Source organism: Malus sylvestris, chromosome 5 (assembly GCF_916048215.2).
Source record: "Malus sylvestris chromosome 5, drMalSylv7.2, whole genome shotgun sequence".
NCBI lineage: Eukaryota > Viridiplantae > Streptophyta > Magnoliopsida > Rosales > Rosaceae > Malus > Malus sylvestris.
The window spans coordinates 19,326,097-19,340,014 of NC_062264.1; the positions used below are offsets into that span (position 1 = coordinate 19,326,097).

Genomic DNA, 13,918 nt, shown 5'->3' on the forward strand with positions numbered 1-13,918 from the left:
ATACATTTCGGTCCATACATTTAGGTATACACATTTCAGTACATACATTTCGATACAAACATTTAGGTACATTAATTCAATATAATACATTTTCGGTACTAACATTTCGGTGCATACATTTCGGTACACACATTTAGGTACATTAATTTAATATTAATACATTTCGGTGCATATATTTAGGTACATACATTTCGGTACTAACATTTAGGTACATTAATTGAGTCTTCCAAATTTGAAGAATACAACAACAACAACAACAAAGCCTTTTCCCACTAAGTGGGGTCGGCTATATGAATCCTAGAACGCCATTGCGCTCGGTTTTGTGTCATGTCCTCCGTTAGATCCAAGTACTCTAAGTCTTTTCTTAGAGTCTCTTCCAAAGTTTTCCTAGGTCTTCCTCTACCCCTTCGGCCCTGAACCTCTGTCCCGTAGTCACATCTTCGAACCGGAGCGTCAGTCGGCCTTCTTTGCACATGTCCAAATCACCAGAGCCGATTTTCTCTCATCTTTCCTACAATTTCGGCTACTCCTACTTTACCTCGGATATCCTCATTCCCAATCTTATCCTTTCTCGTGTGCCCACACATCCCGCGAAGCATCCTCATCTCCGCTACACCCATTTTGTGTACGTGTTGATGCTTCACCACCCAACATTCTCTGCCATACACCATCGCTGGCCTTATTGCCGTCCTATAAAATTTTCCCTTGAGCTTCAGTGGCCTACGACGGTCACACAACACGCCGGATGCACTCTTTCCATCCAGCTCGTATTCTATGGTTGAGATCTCCATCTAATTCTCCGTTCTCTTGCAAGATAGATCCTAGGTAACGAAAACGGTCGCTTTTTGTGATCTTCGCTAGATTGCTCCGGTCATTAGTGTGGATAAGTATATAAATGGATAGAGATAGGAAAGCAAACACAAGATGTACGTGGTTCACCCAGATTGGCTACGTCCACGGAATAGAATAGTTCTCATTAATTGTGAAGGGTTTACACAAGTACATAGGTTCAAGCTCTCCTTTAGTGAGTACGAGTGAATGATTTAGTACAAATGACATTAGGAAATATTGTGGGAGAATGATCTCGTAGTCACGAAACTTCTAAGTATCGGAGTGTGGTGTCGTCTTGACTTGCCTTATCTGTCTCATAGGTAGATGTGGCATCTTCTCTGGAAGTACTCTTCCTCCATCCAGGGGTGGTATCTTTAACTGGTGGAGATGCACAAGGTAATGTATCAATTTCACTTGAAGCTTACTTGTAGTTTCAGGCTTGGTCAAGCGCGATACAAACCATGTAGTAGGAGTCCCCCAAGTCGCCGAGCTAGGGGGTCTGCTGAAAGAGGTGACAGACAAGGTAAGCAATCAGAGCTCCGACTGATTGTTCACCTTCTCCCCATCTTGCAGCAGCATGAAGGATAAAGAGAAGAAAAATGAGAAGAGATGATATGAGATACTTTTGCTTTTGAAGAAGTAACTTTCCACAGGCTTATTCTTGAACTGAGCTGGAGGGTTTTCTGGTTTCCTCCAGAGTATAAGGCCGACTGAAGAATTTGAGGGTCAAAACAAGTCCATCAAATCTAGAGTACGTTCCACCCTGCTGATATGGGATACTTTTGCTTTTGACAGAGTAATGGATGTATCGGCACGTGTGCTGTTACGCTTGTCTCCACATGCTTCCTTGTATCCTTCGCACTTGCCCTATCTGTTCCTCAAGCAGATGCGGAATCTTCCCTGGAAACATAAGATGTTGAAGATGAGTACTCGAGAGCAATGTCAGGTAAGTAATCAGGTAAGGGGTTCCAGGCAGTCAGTTCCTGGCTGGAGGCTTGATTCCAAGTGCTGACTGATTGCTCTCTTTCTCCTTGTCTTGCAGGTAAAAACAAGGCCAAAAGAAAAAACAGGGAAAAAGCATGATATGGGATACTCTTGCTTTTAACCCTGATGATATGAGATATTCTTGCTCTAGTATAGCTTGTTTGCAGAGGTATTATCGGGGGGAAAGAAAGCTGAATATTTCGAAAGGCTTTGTTGGGAGTGCCCTCTCAGATATGATGAAGGGTTGAGCATTTTTGCAGGTCTGCCTGTCCGTTGGGGATGGAGGTCGACATATATAGGGGTCTCCCTAACAACAAGTAGTAATGCTATTCCTTTACCCTGCTTGGTCATAGCACGGTAGTGGGAGCTGCCAGTTTCACATGTTTTAACTCTGTCAGAGCACTTTGAAAAAGTGGTCTGTGGTATCTGGCTCTCGAGATTCGGAGAACGATGCCTCTTCGATTTTTGAGAAAGCAATCATGCTGGGGGTCTGACTCTCGAGATTCGGAGAGCAGTGTCTCTTCGATTTTTTAGGAAGTAATCATGTTGGGAGTCTGGCTCTCGAGATTCGGAGGGCGGTGCCTCTTCGATTTTGGAGCAAGCAATCTTGTTGGGAGTGTTGTCTCGAATGTGAGTAAAGGTTGGACATGTTTGCTAGTCTACCTTGCCACGAAGCACAAAGGTTGACACACAAGGACTTTCCAATTATCCAGCAATGGTACTGTTCCTTTACCCTCTCTTCGATTTTGAGAAAGTAGTCATGTTGGGAGTCTGGCTCTCGAGATTCGGAGGACGGTGCCTCTTCGATTTTGGAGCAAGCAATCTTGTTGGGACTGTTTTCTCGAATGTGAGTAAAGGTTGGGCATGTTTGCTAGTCTACCTTGCCACGAAGCACAGAGGTTGACACACAGGGACTTTCCAATTATCCAGCAGTGGTACTGTTCCTTTACCCTTGTGGGTAATAATATGGTAGCTAGACCTTCAAAATTTATGTGTCTAAACTTTGTTAGTGCTGTTTCTTTGCTATTCTTTTACCTTTCTTGGTCAGAGCGATGTAGTGGGAGCTGCAAGCTTCACGTGCTCAACTTTGGCAGAGAACTTTGGCAAAGTGATCTGTGGTACCCATGAGTTATTGTTGCGTGTGGGAAGTGGGTGATTGAACAGTAAGATTCATGTGCTTTCTACTTCACCAGAAGTCTTCGACAGAATGCCCATAATTTCTGCAAAGCTGAGTGTGCGTGTGACAGGTGCTGACAAGGCTAGAAAAGTAGGTGCCTCTTCGATTTCTGAGATCGGCCCTCGTGGTCTCTGAGCAGCCCAGCTTTTGAGAAAGCGAGCGCCTCTTCGATTGATTCGGAGAACGGTGCCTCACCGATTTTTGAGAAAGCAATCATGCTGGGGGTCTGGCTCTCGAGATTCGGGGAGCAGTGTCTCTTCGATTTTTGAGAAAGTAATCATGTTGGGAGAGTGGCTCTCGAGATTCGGAGGGCGGTGCCTCTTCAATTTTGGAGCAAGCAATCTTGTTGGGAGTGTTTTCTCGAATGTGAGTAAAGGTTGGGCATGTTTGCTAGTCTACCTTGCCACGAAGCACAGAGGTTGACACACAGGGACTTTCCAATTATCCAGCAATGGTACTGTTCCTTTACCCTCTCTTCGATTTTTAAGAAAGTAGTCATGTTGGGAGTCTGGCTCTTTAGATTCGGAGGACGGTGCCTCTTCGATTTTGGAGCAAGCAATCTTATTGGGAGTGTTTTCTCGAGTGTGAGTAAAGGTTGGGCATGTTTGCTAGTCTACCTTGCCACGAAGCACAGAGGTTGACATACATGGACTTTCCAATTATCCAGCAGTGGTACTGTTCCTTTACCCTTGTGGGTAATAATATGGTAGCTAGACCTTCAAAATTTATGGGTCTAAACTTTGTTAGTGCTGTTTGTTTGCTATTCTTTTACCCTTCTTGGTCAGAGCGATGTAGTGGGAGCTGCAAGCTTCACGTGCTCAACTTTGGCAGAGAACTTTGGCAAAGTTATCTGTGGTACCCATGAGCTATTGTTGCGTGTGGGAAGTGGGTGATTGAACAGTAAGATTCATGTGTTTTCTACTTCCCCAGAAGTCTTTGACAGAATGCCCATAATTTCCGCAAAGCTGAGTGTGCGTGTGACAGGTGCTGACAAGGCTGGAAAAGTAGGTGCCTCTTCGATTTCTGCGATCGGCCCTCGTGGTCTCTAGGGAGCCCAGCTTTTGAGAAAGCGAGCGCCTCTTCGATTTCTGAGATCGGCCTTCGTGGTCTTTGAGCAGCCCAACTTTTGAGAAAGCAAACGGCTCTTCGATTTCTGAGATCAACCCTCGTGATCTCTAAGCAGCCCAACTTTTGAGAAAGCAAACGCCTCTTCGATTTCTGAGCAGGCGCCTCTTTGATTTCTGAAGCTCCGTCGAGTGCAGATTTTTATAGGGGCTGGCATTAAGTTCCAAAGCACACTTGAATCTCCACCAGTAGAAGCTTCATTCTTGCACTTCTAAGATCTTGATTTGTCTGACCTCTTCTCTTCAACACCTTTGAAAATGTCTGGCCCCTCCGACCGTCGTTTTGACTTGAACCTTGTTGAAGAGGCAGCCCCGCCTTCTCCAGACAACATATGGCGCCCATCCTTCGTCTCCCCAACTGGTCCTCTTACCGTTGGGGATTCCGTGATGAAGAATGATATGACCGCTGCGGTGGTGGCCAGGAACCTTCTCACTCCCAAAGATAACAGACTACTTTCCAAACGATCTGATGAGTTAGCTGTTAAGGATTCGCTGGCTCTCAGTGTTCAGTGTGCAGGTTCTGTGTCTAATATGGCCCAACGCCTATTTGCTCGAACCCGCCAAGTTGAATCATTGGCGGCTGAAGTGATGAGTCTCAAACAGGAGATTAGAGGGCTCAAGCATGAGAATAAACAGTTGCACCGGCTCGCACATGACTATGCTACAAACATGAAGAGGAAGCTTGACCAGATGAAGGAAACTGATGGTCAGGTTTTACTTGATCATCAGAGATTTGTGGGTTTGTTCCAAAGGCATTTATTGCCTTCGTCTTCTGGGGCTGTACCGCGTAATGAAGCTCCAAATGATCAACCTCTGATGCCTCCTCCTTCTAGGGTTCTGTCCAGTACTGAGGCTCCAAATGATCCCCCTCCGGTGCCTTCTCTTTCTGGGGCTCTACCGACTGCTGAGACTTCTCCTAAGCAACCTTTGTGAAGGCTCCCTCTTGTGTGTTTATTTTGACTCATGTATATGTACATATTTGTAGCTTATTGGGGATATCAATAAATAAGTTTTCCTTCATTTCAACGTATTGTGTTAAATACACCAAAGCATTCTTCGCTAAGTTCTTTGAATTTTCTTTTGTTGAAACTTGTATGTTGAAGCTTTCTGAGTGGAGCATGTAGGTTGGGGTAGTGTTCCCTTAATTTCCCGAGTGAGGAAAACTTCTTGGTTGGAGACTTGGAAAATCCAAGTCACTGAGTGGGATCGGCTATATGAATCTTAGAACGCCATTGTGCTCGATCCTGTGTCATGTCCTTCGTTAGATCCAAGTACTCTAAGTCTTTTCTTAGAGTCTCTTCCAAAGTTTTCCTAGGTCTTCCTCTACCCCTTCGGCCCTGAACCTCTGTCCCATAGTCGCATCTTCTAATCGGAGCGTCAGTAGGCCTTCTTTGCACATGTCCAAACCACCGTAACCGATTTTCTCTCATCTTTCCTTCAATTTCGGCTACTCCTACTTTACCCCGGATATCCTCATTCCTAATCTTATCCTTTCTCGTGAGCCCACACAGCCAACGAAGCATCCTCATCTCCGCTACACCCATTTTGTGTACGTGTTGATGCTTCACCGCCCAACATTTTGTGCCATACAGCATCGCCGGCCTTATTGCCGTCCTATAAAATTTTCCCTTGAGCTTCAGTGGCATACGGCGGTCACACAACACGCCGGATGCACTCTTCCACTTCATCCATCCAGCTTGTATTCTATGGTTGAGATCTCCATCTAATTCTCCGTTCTTTTGCAAGATAGATCCTAGGTAACGAAAACGGTCGCTCTTTGGTATTTCTTGATCTCCGATCCTCACCCCTAACTCGTTTTGGCCTCCATTTGCACTGAACTTGCACTCCATATATTCTGTCTTTGATCGGCTTAGGCGAAGACCTTTAGATTCCAACACTTCTCTCCAAAGGTTAAGCTTTGCATTTACCCCTTCCTGAGTTTCATCTATCAACACTATATCGTCTGCGAAAAGCATACACCAAGGAATATCATCTTGAATATGTCCTGTTAACTCATCCATTACCAACGCAAAAAGGTAAGGACTTAAGGATGAGCCTTGATGTAATCCTACAGTTATGGGAAAGCTTTCGGTTTGTCCTTCATGAGTTCTTACGGCAGTCTTTGCTCCTTCATACATATCCTTTATAGCTTGGATATATGCTACTCGTACTCCTTTCTTCTCTAAAATCCTCCAAAGAATGTCTCTTGGGACCCTATCATACGCTTTTTCCAAATCTATAAAGACCATGTGTAAATCCTTTTTCCCATCTCTATATCTTTCCATCAATCTTCGTAAGAGATAGATTGCCTCCATGGTTGAGCGCCCTGGCATGAACCCGAATTGGTTGTCCGAAACCCGTGTCTCTTGCCTCAATCTATGCTCAATGACTCTCTCCCAGAGCTTCATTGTATGACTCATTAGCTTAATACCCCTATAGTTCATGCAATTTTGTACGTCGCCCTTATTCTTGTAGATAGGCACCAAAGTGCTCGTTCGCCACTCATTTGGCATCTTCTTCGTTTTCAAAATCCTATTGAAAAGGTCAGTGAGCCATGTTATACCTGTCTCTCCCAAAACTTTCCACACTTCGATTGGTATATCGTCTGGGCCTATTGCTTTTCTATGCTTCATCTTCTTCAAAGCTACAACCACTTCTTCCTTCCGGATTCGACGATAAAATGAGTAGTTTCTACACTCTTCTGAGTTACTCAACTCCCCTAAAGAAGCACTCCTTTCATGTCCTTCATTGAAAAGATTATGAAAATAACCTCTCCATCTGTCTTTAACCGCGTTCTCTGTAGCAAGAACCTTTCCATCCTCATCCTTGATGCACCTCACTTGGTTTAGGTCCCTTGTCTTCTTTTCCCTTGCTCTAGCTAGTTTATAGATATCCAACTCTCCTTCTTTGGTATCTAGTCGTTTATACATATCGTCGTAAGCCGCTAACTTAGCTTCTCTGACAGCTTTCTTCGCCTCTTGCTTCGCTTTTCTATACCTTTCACCATTTTCATCGGTCCTCTCCTTGTATAAGGCTTTACAACATTCCTTCTTAGCCTTCACCTTTGTTTGTACCTCCTCATTCCACCACCAAGATTCCTTTTGGTGTGGGGCAAAGCCCTTGGACTCTCCTAATACCTCTTGTGCTACTTTTCGGATACAACTAGCCATGGAATCCCACATTTGGCTAGCTTCCCCCTCTCTATCCCACACACATTGGGTGATTACCTTCTCTTTGAAAATGGCTTGTTTTTCTTCTTTTAGATTCCACCATCTAGTTCTTGGGCACTTCCAAGTCTTGTTCTTTTGTCTTACTCTTTTGATATGTACATCCATCACCAACAAGCGATGTTGATTAGCCACGCTCTCTCCTGGTATAACTTTGCAATCCTTACAAGTTATACGATCCCCTTTCCTCATTAGAAGAAAATCTATTTGTGTTTTTGACGACCCACTCTTGTAGGTGATCACATGTTCTTCTCTCTTCTTAAAGAAGGTGTTGGCTAAGAAGAGATCATATGCCATTGCAAAATCCAAGATAACTTCCCCATCCTCGTTTCTCTCCCCAAAACCATGGCCACCATGAAAACCTCCATAGTTGCCTGTCTCCCTGCCCACGTGTCCATTTAAATCTCCTCCTATAAATAACTTCTCCGTCTGAGCAATTCCTTGCACCAAGTCTCCAATAAAATTAATAAACTAAAAAACTCTTTTTTGGTCAAAAAATAAATTAAAATTTGTGTATTAATATATTTAAATATTTAATGGGAGACATTAAATAAAATGCACATTAATTATTTTGAATTAAGGACACAGTAAGGACTAAAATCAATATTTAATCTAACACCAGGTTTTTTTTTTAAATTTTAACTTCTTGAAGGATTAAAGTTCAAAAACCCCTTTTTGTTATACACAAGGTATAAAATATCTTGATATCGGAAATATCGGTAATCCAAAAACGCAGAAATTTCGATGGAAATATCGGAATATTATCGATATCGATAAAAATTGAATAAAAACCATGGAAATTATAAGAAAAACTTGGAAATTTTTATTGAAACTTTGCAGGATGTTTATTTAGTGAATTATCTATTAGTTTATCACAAAAAATTGAAAGGAAATGCATTGCATGATAGATATAACTGATTTAAGTTGATTATATAGCGAGCTGGCAAACATTGTGAGTGTAAAAAATATGTAGTAATTAATGAAAAAAGTTTAAACACACCATAATCATTTATATATAATGAATTAGTACAATATTTTACACTTTACACATTGCATGGTAAGATACATGAGTGACTTAGTAAGGTCTAAAATATCGATGATATCAGATATATCGGTAGTCCAAAAACACGGAAACTTCGATGGAAATATCGGGATATTATGGATATTTTAGACCATGGTTATACAATATATTTCGATGTACTTTATCTTCTTCATTTAGTTATATTAAATTCATTATAATACATTTCGGTGCATACATTTAAGTACATACATTTCGGTACATGTATTTCGACACAAACATTTAGGTTCATTAATTCAATATAATACATTTTCAGTACTAACATTTCGGTGCATACATTTCGGTACACACATTTAGGTACATTAATTTAATATTAATACATTTCGGTGCATATATTTAGGTACATACATTTCGGTACTAACATTTAGGTACATTAATTGAGTCTTTCAAATTTGAAGAATCTTAAATAAAATTAATAGATTAAAACTCTTTTTTGGTCAAAAATAAATTAAAATTTGTGTATTAATAAATTTAAATATTTAATGGGAGACATTAAATAAAATGCACATTAATTATTTTGAATTAAGGACACATTAGGGACTAAAATCAATATTTAATCTAACACCAGGTTTTTATTTTAAATTTTAATCTTCTTGAAGGATTAAAGTTCAAAAACCCCTTTTTGTTAACTTATACAATATATTTCGATGTACTTTATCTTCTTCATTTAGTTATATTAAATTCATTATAATACATTTCGGTGCATACATTTAGGTACATATATTTCGGTACATACATTTCGACACAAACATTTAGGTACATTAATTCAATATAATACATTTTCGGTACTAACATTTCGGTGCATACATTTCGGTACACACATTTCGGTACACACATTTAGGTACATTAATTTAATATTAATACATTTCGGTGCATATATTTAGGTACATACATTTCGGTACTAACATTTAGGTACATTAATTGAGTCTTTCAAATATGAAGAATGTTAAATAAAATTAATAGATTAAAAAACTCTTTTTTGGTCAAAAAATAAATTAAAATTTGTGTATTAATAAATTTAAATATTTAATGGGAGACATTAAATAAAATGCACATTAATTATTTTGAATTAAGGACACATTAGGGACTAAAATCAATATTTAATCTAACACCAGGTTTTTTTTTTTTTAAATTTTAATCTTCTTGAATGATTAAAGTTCAAAAACCCCTTAATTATATATTAAAGGATGAGTTTGTTGTCCTCAAATCCTATAACATCCCAAAGTCCAAATCCAACGTTCAAGCCCAATTTGCTCCCAATGGTCAATCTTTCCAATTACTTTATATGTGAAATTTCCCAACTTGGCCAATGTGGGACAAATAAGATAGAAAAAAAATTTCACTCAAAAGCTCCAACACCTTCCTCCAACCACTCAATGAATTTCCAATTCTAAACTTCTTTGTGTCTACATACGTTGTGTGCTTTTGTTTCTCCAGCTCCCAACCTCCCTTCCCTCCCCCTTAGGCCTGGCCCATACGATGGGGCAAGTGTTAAAACACAATACCCAATTCCACCAACATTCTCAAATCACAAACCCAATTCCACCCTAACCAAACTTCGACCACTCCACTCTGTTGGCAAACTTTTTTTTGAAGATTTTAAGAAATTTTTGTGATTTTTACACGTAATTGACATATCAAAGATTTTTATTTTTTATTTTTTCTAAATTCGCTACTTATAATATTTTATCTTTAATTTTTGAAGTATGTCGTAAATCCAAATTTCATGAGTGAAATACGAAATTGTCAAAGTAAAAACTAAAAACAAACATTGCATGACAACTCTACCAATTCGAAATCGATCGCAATCCTTGACAATGTAAATTATGTAATTCACATTGTGACCTGCGAACTTTTGTTATCTCACCCGCTATATTTATTTCTTTTACTTGGTGCATACAAATATGATTCCTAAATAATCTTCAAGTTCAACTTCTTCAACATCATTTTGGTCTTTCACTTCTACACTTGTAGACTTGTAGTGGCTTCAACATCAACGGAAATAGGATTTGAAGTACTAGAGGCAACTTTCTCAAACCAAATGGGAGTTTTACAAAGTATTTGGCAATCTCATAACCTATAACCCCAATACACCTAGTAGCCCTCACACATTTTATGACGAGAGTGTAGTTGCGTCTTGCATGGAAGAACAACTTATATGACATATGTTTACCGTTACGTTAGCGTCACGATAATAAGTTACAACATAAGACTACGTGATAGAAAACTAATACATGTTATTGTATTATTAGAACAGAATTCCACGTGATATTAAATTTGTGTCATATAAATCTTTCTCTTTGTGTGAATGGTCCAATTAATTAATTTCCAACATCCAAAGGCTCATGTGATCTTTAACAGCATTGATTTTTCATTCTATTTTATTAAATTTGGTCAATAAACAACGTTAATTTAGTTTTAAGGTTTTTGAATTGCAACTTGCATATACGACGATTCCCAAAGCCAAAAGATTCTCCCTCCCACCGCCCAGTCAGTATAGCATTCACGTCCCCTGTCCAGATCTCACTAATACTAGTTGCTATGCACATGTTCTTGTCTCGTGTTTTCCTTCTCTCTTCGCTCCGTGTTTGTATTAATGTCAAAAATGTTAAAACAGTACTGAAAGTTAATGAACGAGAGTTTGAAATCGGAATGCAATTGGTTAAAAGAAAAATTAAATGAATTAATGATTTCGTGGTGATTTGAAAGTTAAAAGATAGTTTTAGTGGTAAAAAAAATAAAATATAAACCTCTGTGATAAAATCTGTTAAGATTTACACTTAAAATTAAAAATTTCGTCAATTCTCTGTTAATTATTAACACATAAGCTCACATGTGAGGCTAAAAGGATAAAGTTAGTCTCACATATGAGTCTTACAAGCTAACAATTGATGGAGAATACCGTTTTAGCCTCATATGTGTGGCTCACGTGCTAATAATTAACGGAGAGTTGATGAAATTTTCGATTTTGAGCATAAATACTAACAGAGTTCACCACATGAGCTTAAATCCTAATCTTTTTTACTACATGAGCTATCTTCTAGTTATTCTATCACCATGGAGATTAATAATCCAATTTTATCGGTAATGAAAAATACCGTAATCATGAAAATAAAAACTGAAAAATTGAAATGATTATGAAAAAAATAAAAAAGAAGACAAATAATTGATTTATTTTATGAAAATCCAACTGCCATTGGACATAAACAGCCAAGATCAAGATCACAACATAAAACTATATAACTGGACTCATACCAAACATAAAAGGGATCAACTACTAATTCTTGCTATTATTACTAAAGCAGACCAACTTTAACCCTAATTAACATTCTCCATAAAGATTAAACTAGACACAGAAAATTTGAGTAATTAAATTAGGGGCACTTGGGCTTGCCCTTGTCGTTCTTCTTGTCCCTGTAGCAAGGGCACTCGTGCTTGTTCCCATAAGTCCCAGACGGCACACACTTGCACGCTTCACAGCATATCCCACAATACTTCATGCATCGATCCTGAACTCCTGCTACTGCACACCTCGTCGAGCACTTGTCGCTGCAATATGCTGCAAGATTAATAAACCCACTTAACATCTTAACATACGGTGATCAAACTAATTAAACTTTTCAAAGCAGATGACATGCATGGTTCGACGAGTAAGTTCTGTTGTCGTACTTATATCATCAAAATGCCGATCTAAACTATATGGTTTATCACAAGTTTAGATAATTAATGATCGAGATTCACTGTTTAACAACCAGATAATATGGCAAAAGAGAACATCTCCATTTACTTGGGCAAAATCTAAACACTTACGTGAAGTAGCGAGGGCCATGGCTGGATCCATGAAAGAGGAGGTAAGAAGAAGGAAACAGAGGAGTGGAAAGTAGAGCTTCATCTTGCCCGGTGAACTCAAAGGACGAGTCGTAGTTGAGAAGTGTACTTGAGGCAGTATGGAGGATTGTGAGAGCTCAAGCTGGTATTTAATAGCGAGTGAGAGAGAACTTGAGTTGGCAACTTTGGATACCCTCCAAAAAAACCAAGTCAATATTATTTTTTTATTTATTAAACAAGTTATAGAATAGTGTAAATGATCTTAGATTTTTTAGTTGACATTAATAAAAAGAGGAGTATATAATGTTTATTTAAAATTCAATTTTTTTGGGTTATATTTTCTGAATTAACTTCTCTATAATTTCATTAATTTGTAAACATGGAAACCAACTAGTACTATGTAGTGGTATTTCTCTGGTTCAGTTTAAGTTTAATTATCATAAATGACAAGTTTATTATTAAATTATTATGTTACATCTATTGTGTGGTTTAGTTCTAATTTCTTACCCTAGTGTAAATATATTTTAAGGATAATGTTAGAGAGACTAAATGTGTAGGCTAAATTTTGTAAATTAAATGGCATGAAAGTGATTGGATTATTACTTAAGCGCTGATTAATGTGATTATTTCTTATTAGTGATATATCATTTAGTTTGTAAATTTGATCTATAAAACATTACTTATATTTTAATATTAGTAGTACAAATTACCCTATACTTCTGCACAGAAATTCTAAATTCAATTCTCATCTCACATCGCCTGTTAAAAATGGAATAACTTTGTGCAAATTATCTTTACAATGATTTTTTTTCTTACCCAAAGAAATTTATTTTTACTTGTTCTAATTTTATTTCAGTTTGGAAAATAATTTTTTTAGTAAAATTTAAATATATAGGACAAAAATAGTACGTGTGCAGTTGGGATGATGAACTAAGAATAAATGAGGACTGGGTCTCACTGCACAGCTGGAAGGGTGCAACTTTTGGAACATATTTATTGAGTCCGTGAGGTAAGAGTGCGATACAGAGAGGCGGTCCACGCGGTATTTTTGCACTGTGAACTAGATTCCTCGTTTTTTACCCTATGTTCAGATGCAACGAAATGAGTTTAACAATTCTGTACAAGTAATTGTTAGTCGTAATCCTGGCATTCGTGTCGTATTTTTCGTGTTCGTGTCGTTTTCATGTCATATCTGATATCTTAATGGGTCGTGTCGTGTAACACCCGTTAAAATACACGGGTAAAATGACCCGACCTGAAATCGACCTGATAATATTAACAGGTAATATGACCCGACTCGTTACCCGTTAAGGAAAATATATTTTAAACCAATAAATAATCAAATGAAAAACATAATACTAAATAATTAAATACATATCATATTGTCACATCTAAAACATAAAAACGCATTTTTCTTTTAAGTATATTTTCACTTACCTAAAGTCTTTAATAGTTTTGTAATTAATGTAGAAGTTTAAAAAAATATATATAGAAAAAATATATAAACGCTCGTAATGACAAGCTTTACAACTTTCATGAAAAGCTTAACTTCGAAATACGTCACTATAGTCATATAAATCATAGATCAAAATTTAACCGTTGATTGTTGTTTACATTTACGCTTCATTGTTCTAATCAAATTTTGTTTTTTCAGATTTTCTCTTTTGAA

General features: G+C 38.2%; 2 protein-coding genes across 2 annotated transcripts in view; one reads left to right on the top strand and one right to left on the bottom strand.

The window, feature by feature from the left end:
* Positions 1-4,374: 4,374 nt before the first annotated feature.
* Positions 4,375-13,918, top strand: part of LOC126622124 (uncharacterized) — a 56,852-nt gene continuing 47,308 nt past the window's right edge. Inside the window, exon 1 of the mRNA XM_050290778.1 lies at positions 4,375-5,240. Coding sequence (XP_050146735.1) covers positions 4,375-5,049 — 675 coding nt within the window. The 3' untranslated portion in view covers positions 5,050-5,240. The remainder of the gene's footprint in view (positions 5,241-13,918) is intronic.
* LOC126622125 (peamaclein-like) lies at positions 11,569-12,398 on the bottom strand. Its single transcript, XM_050290779.1, has 2 exons — positions 12,232-12,398; positions 11,569-11,980 (listed from the first exon to the last, which is right to left on the bottom strand). The coding sequence occupies exons 1-2, from the start codon at positions 12,311-12,313 to the stop codon at positions 11,796-11,798; spliced, it is 267 nt and encodes an 88-aa protein (XP_050146736.1). The 5' UTR covers positions 12,314-12,398; the 3' UTR covers positions 11,569-11,795.

Excerpts from the sequence above, each read along its gene's own strand:
- LOC126622125 (XM_050290779.1), bottom strand. The coding sequence starts at position 12,313 with ATGAAGCTCTACTTTCCACTCCTCTGTTTCCTTCTTCTTACCTCCTCT. Across the intron at positions 11,981-12,231 it reads CATGGCCCTCGCTACTTCAC|CATATTGCAGCGACAAGTGC; the intron begins GTAAGTGTTTAG and ends TTAATCTTGCAG.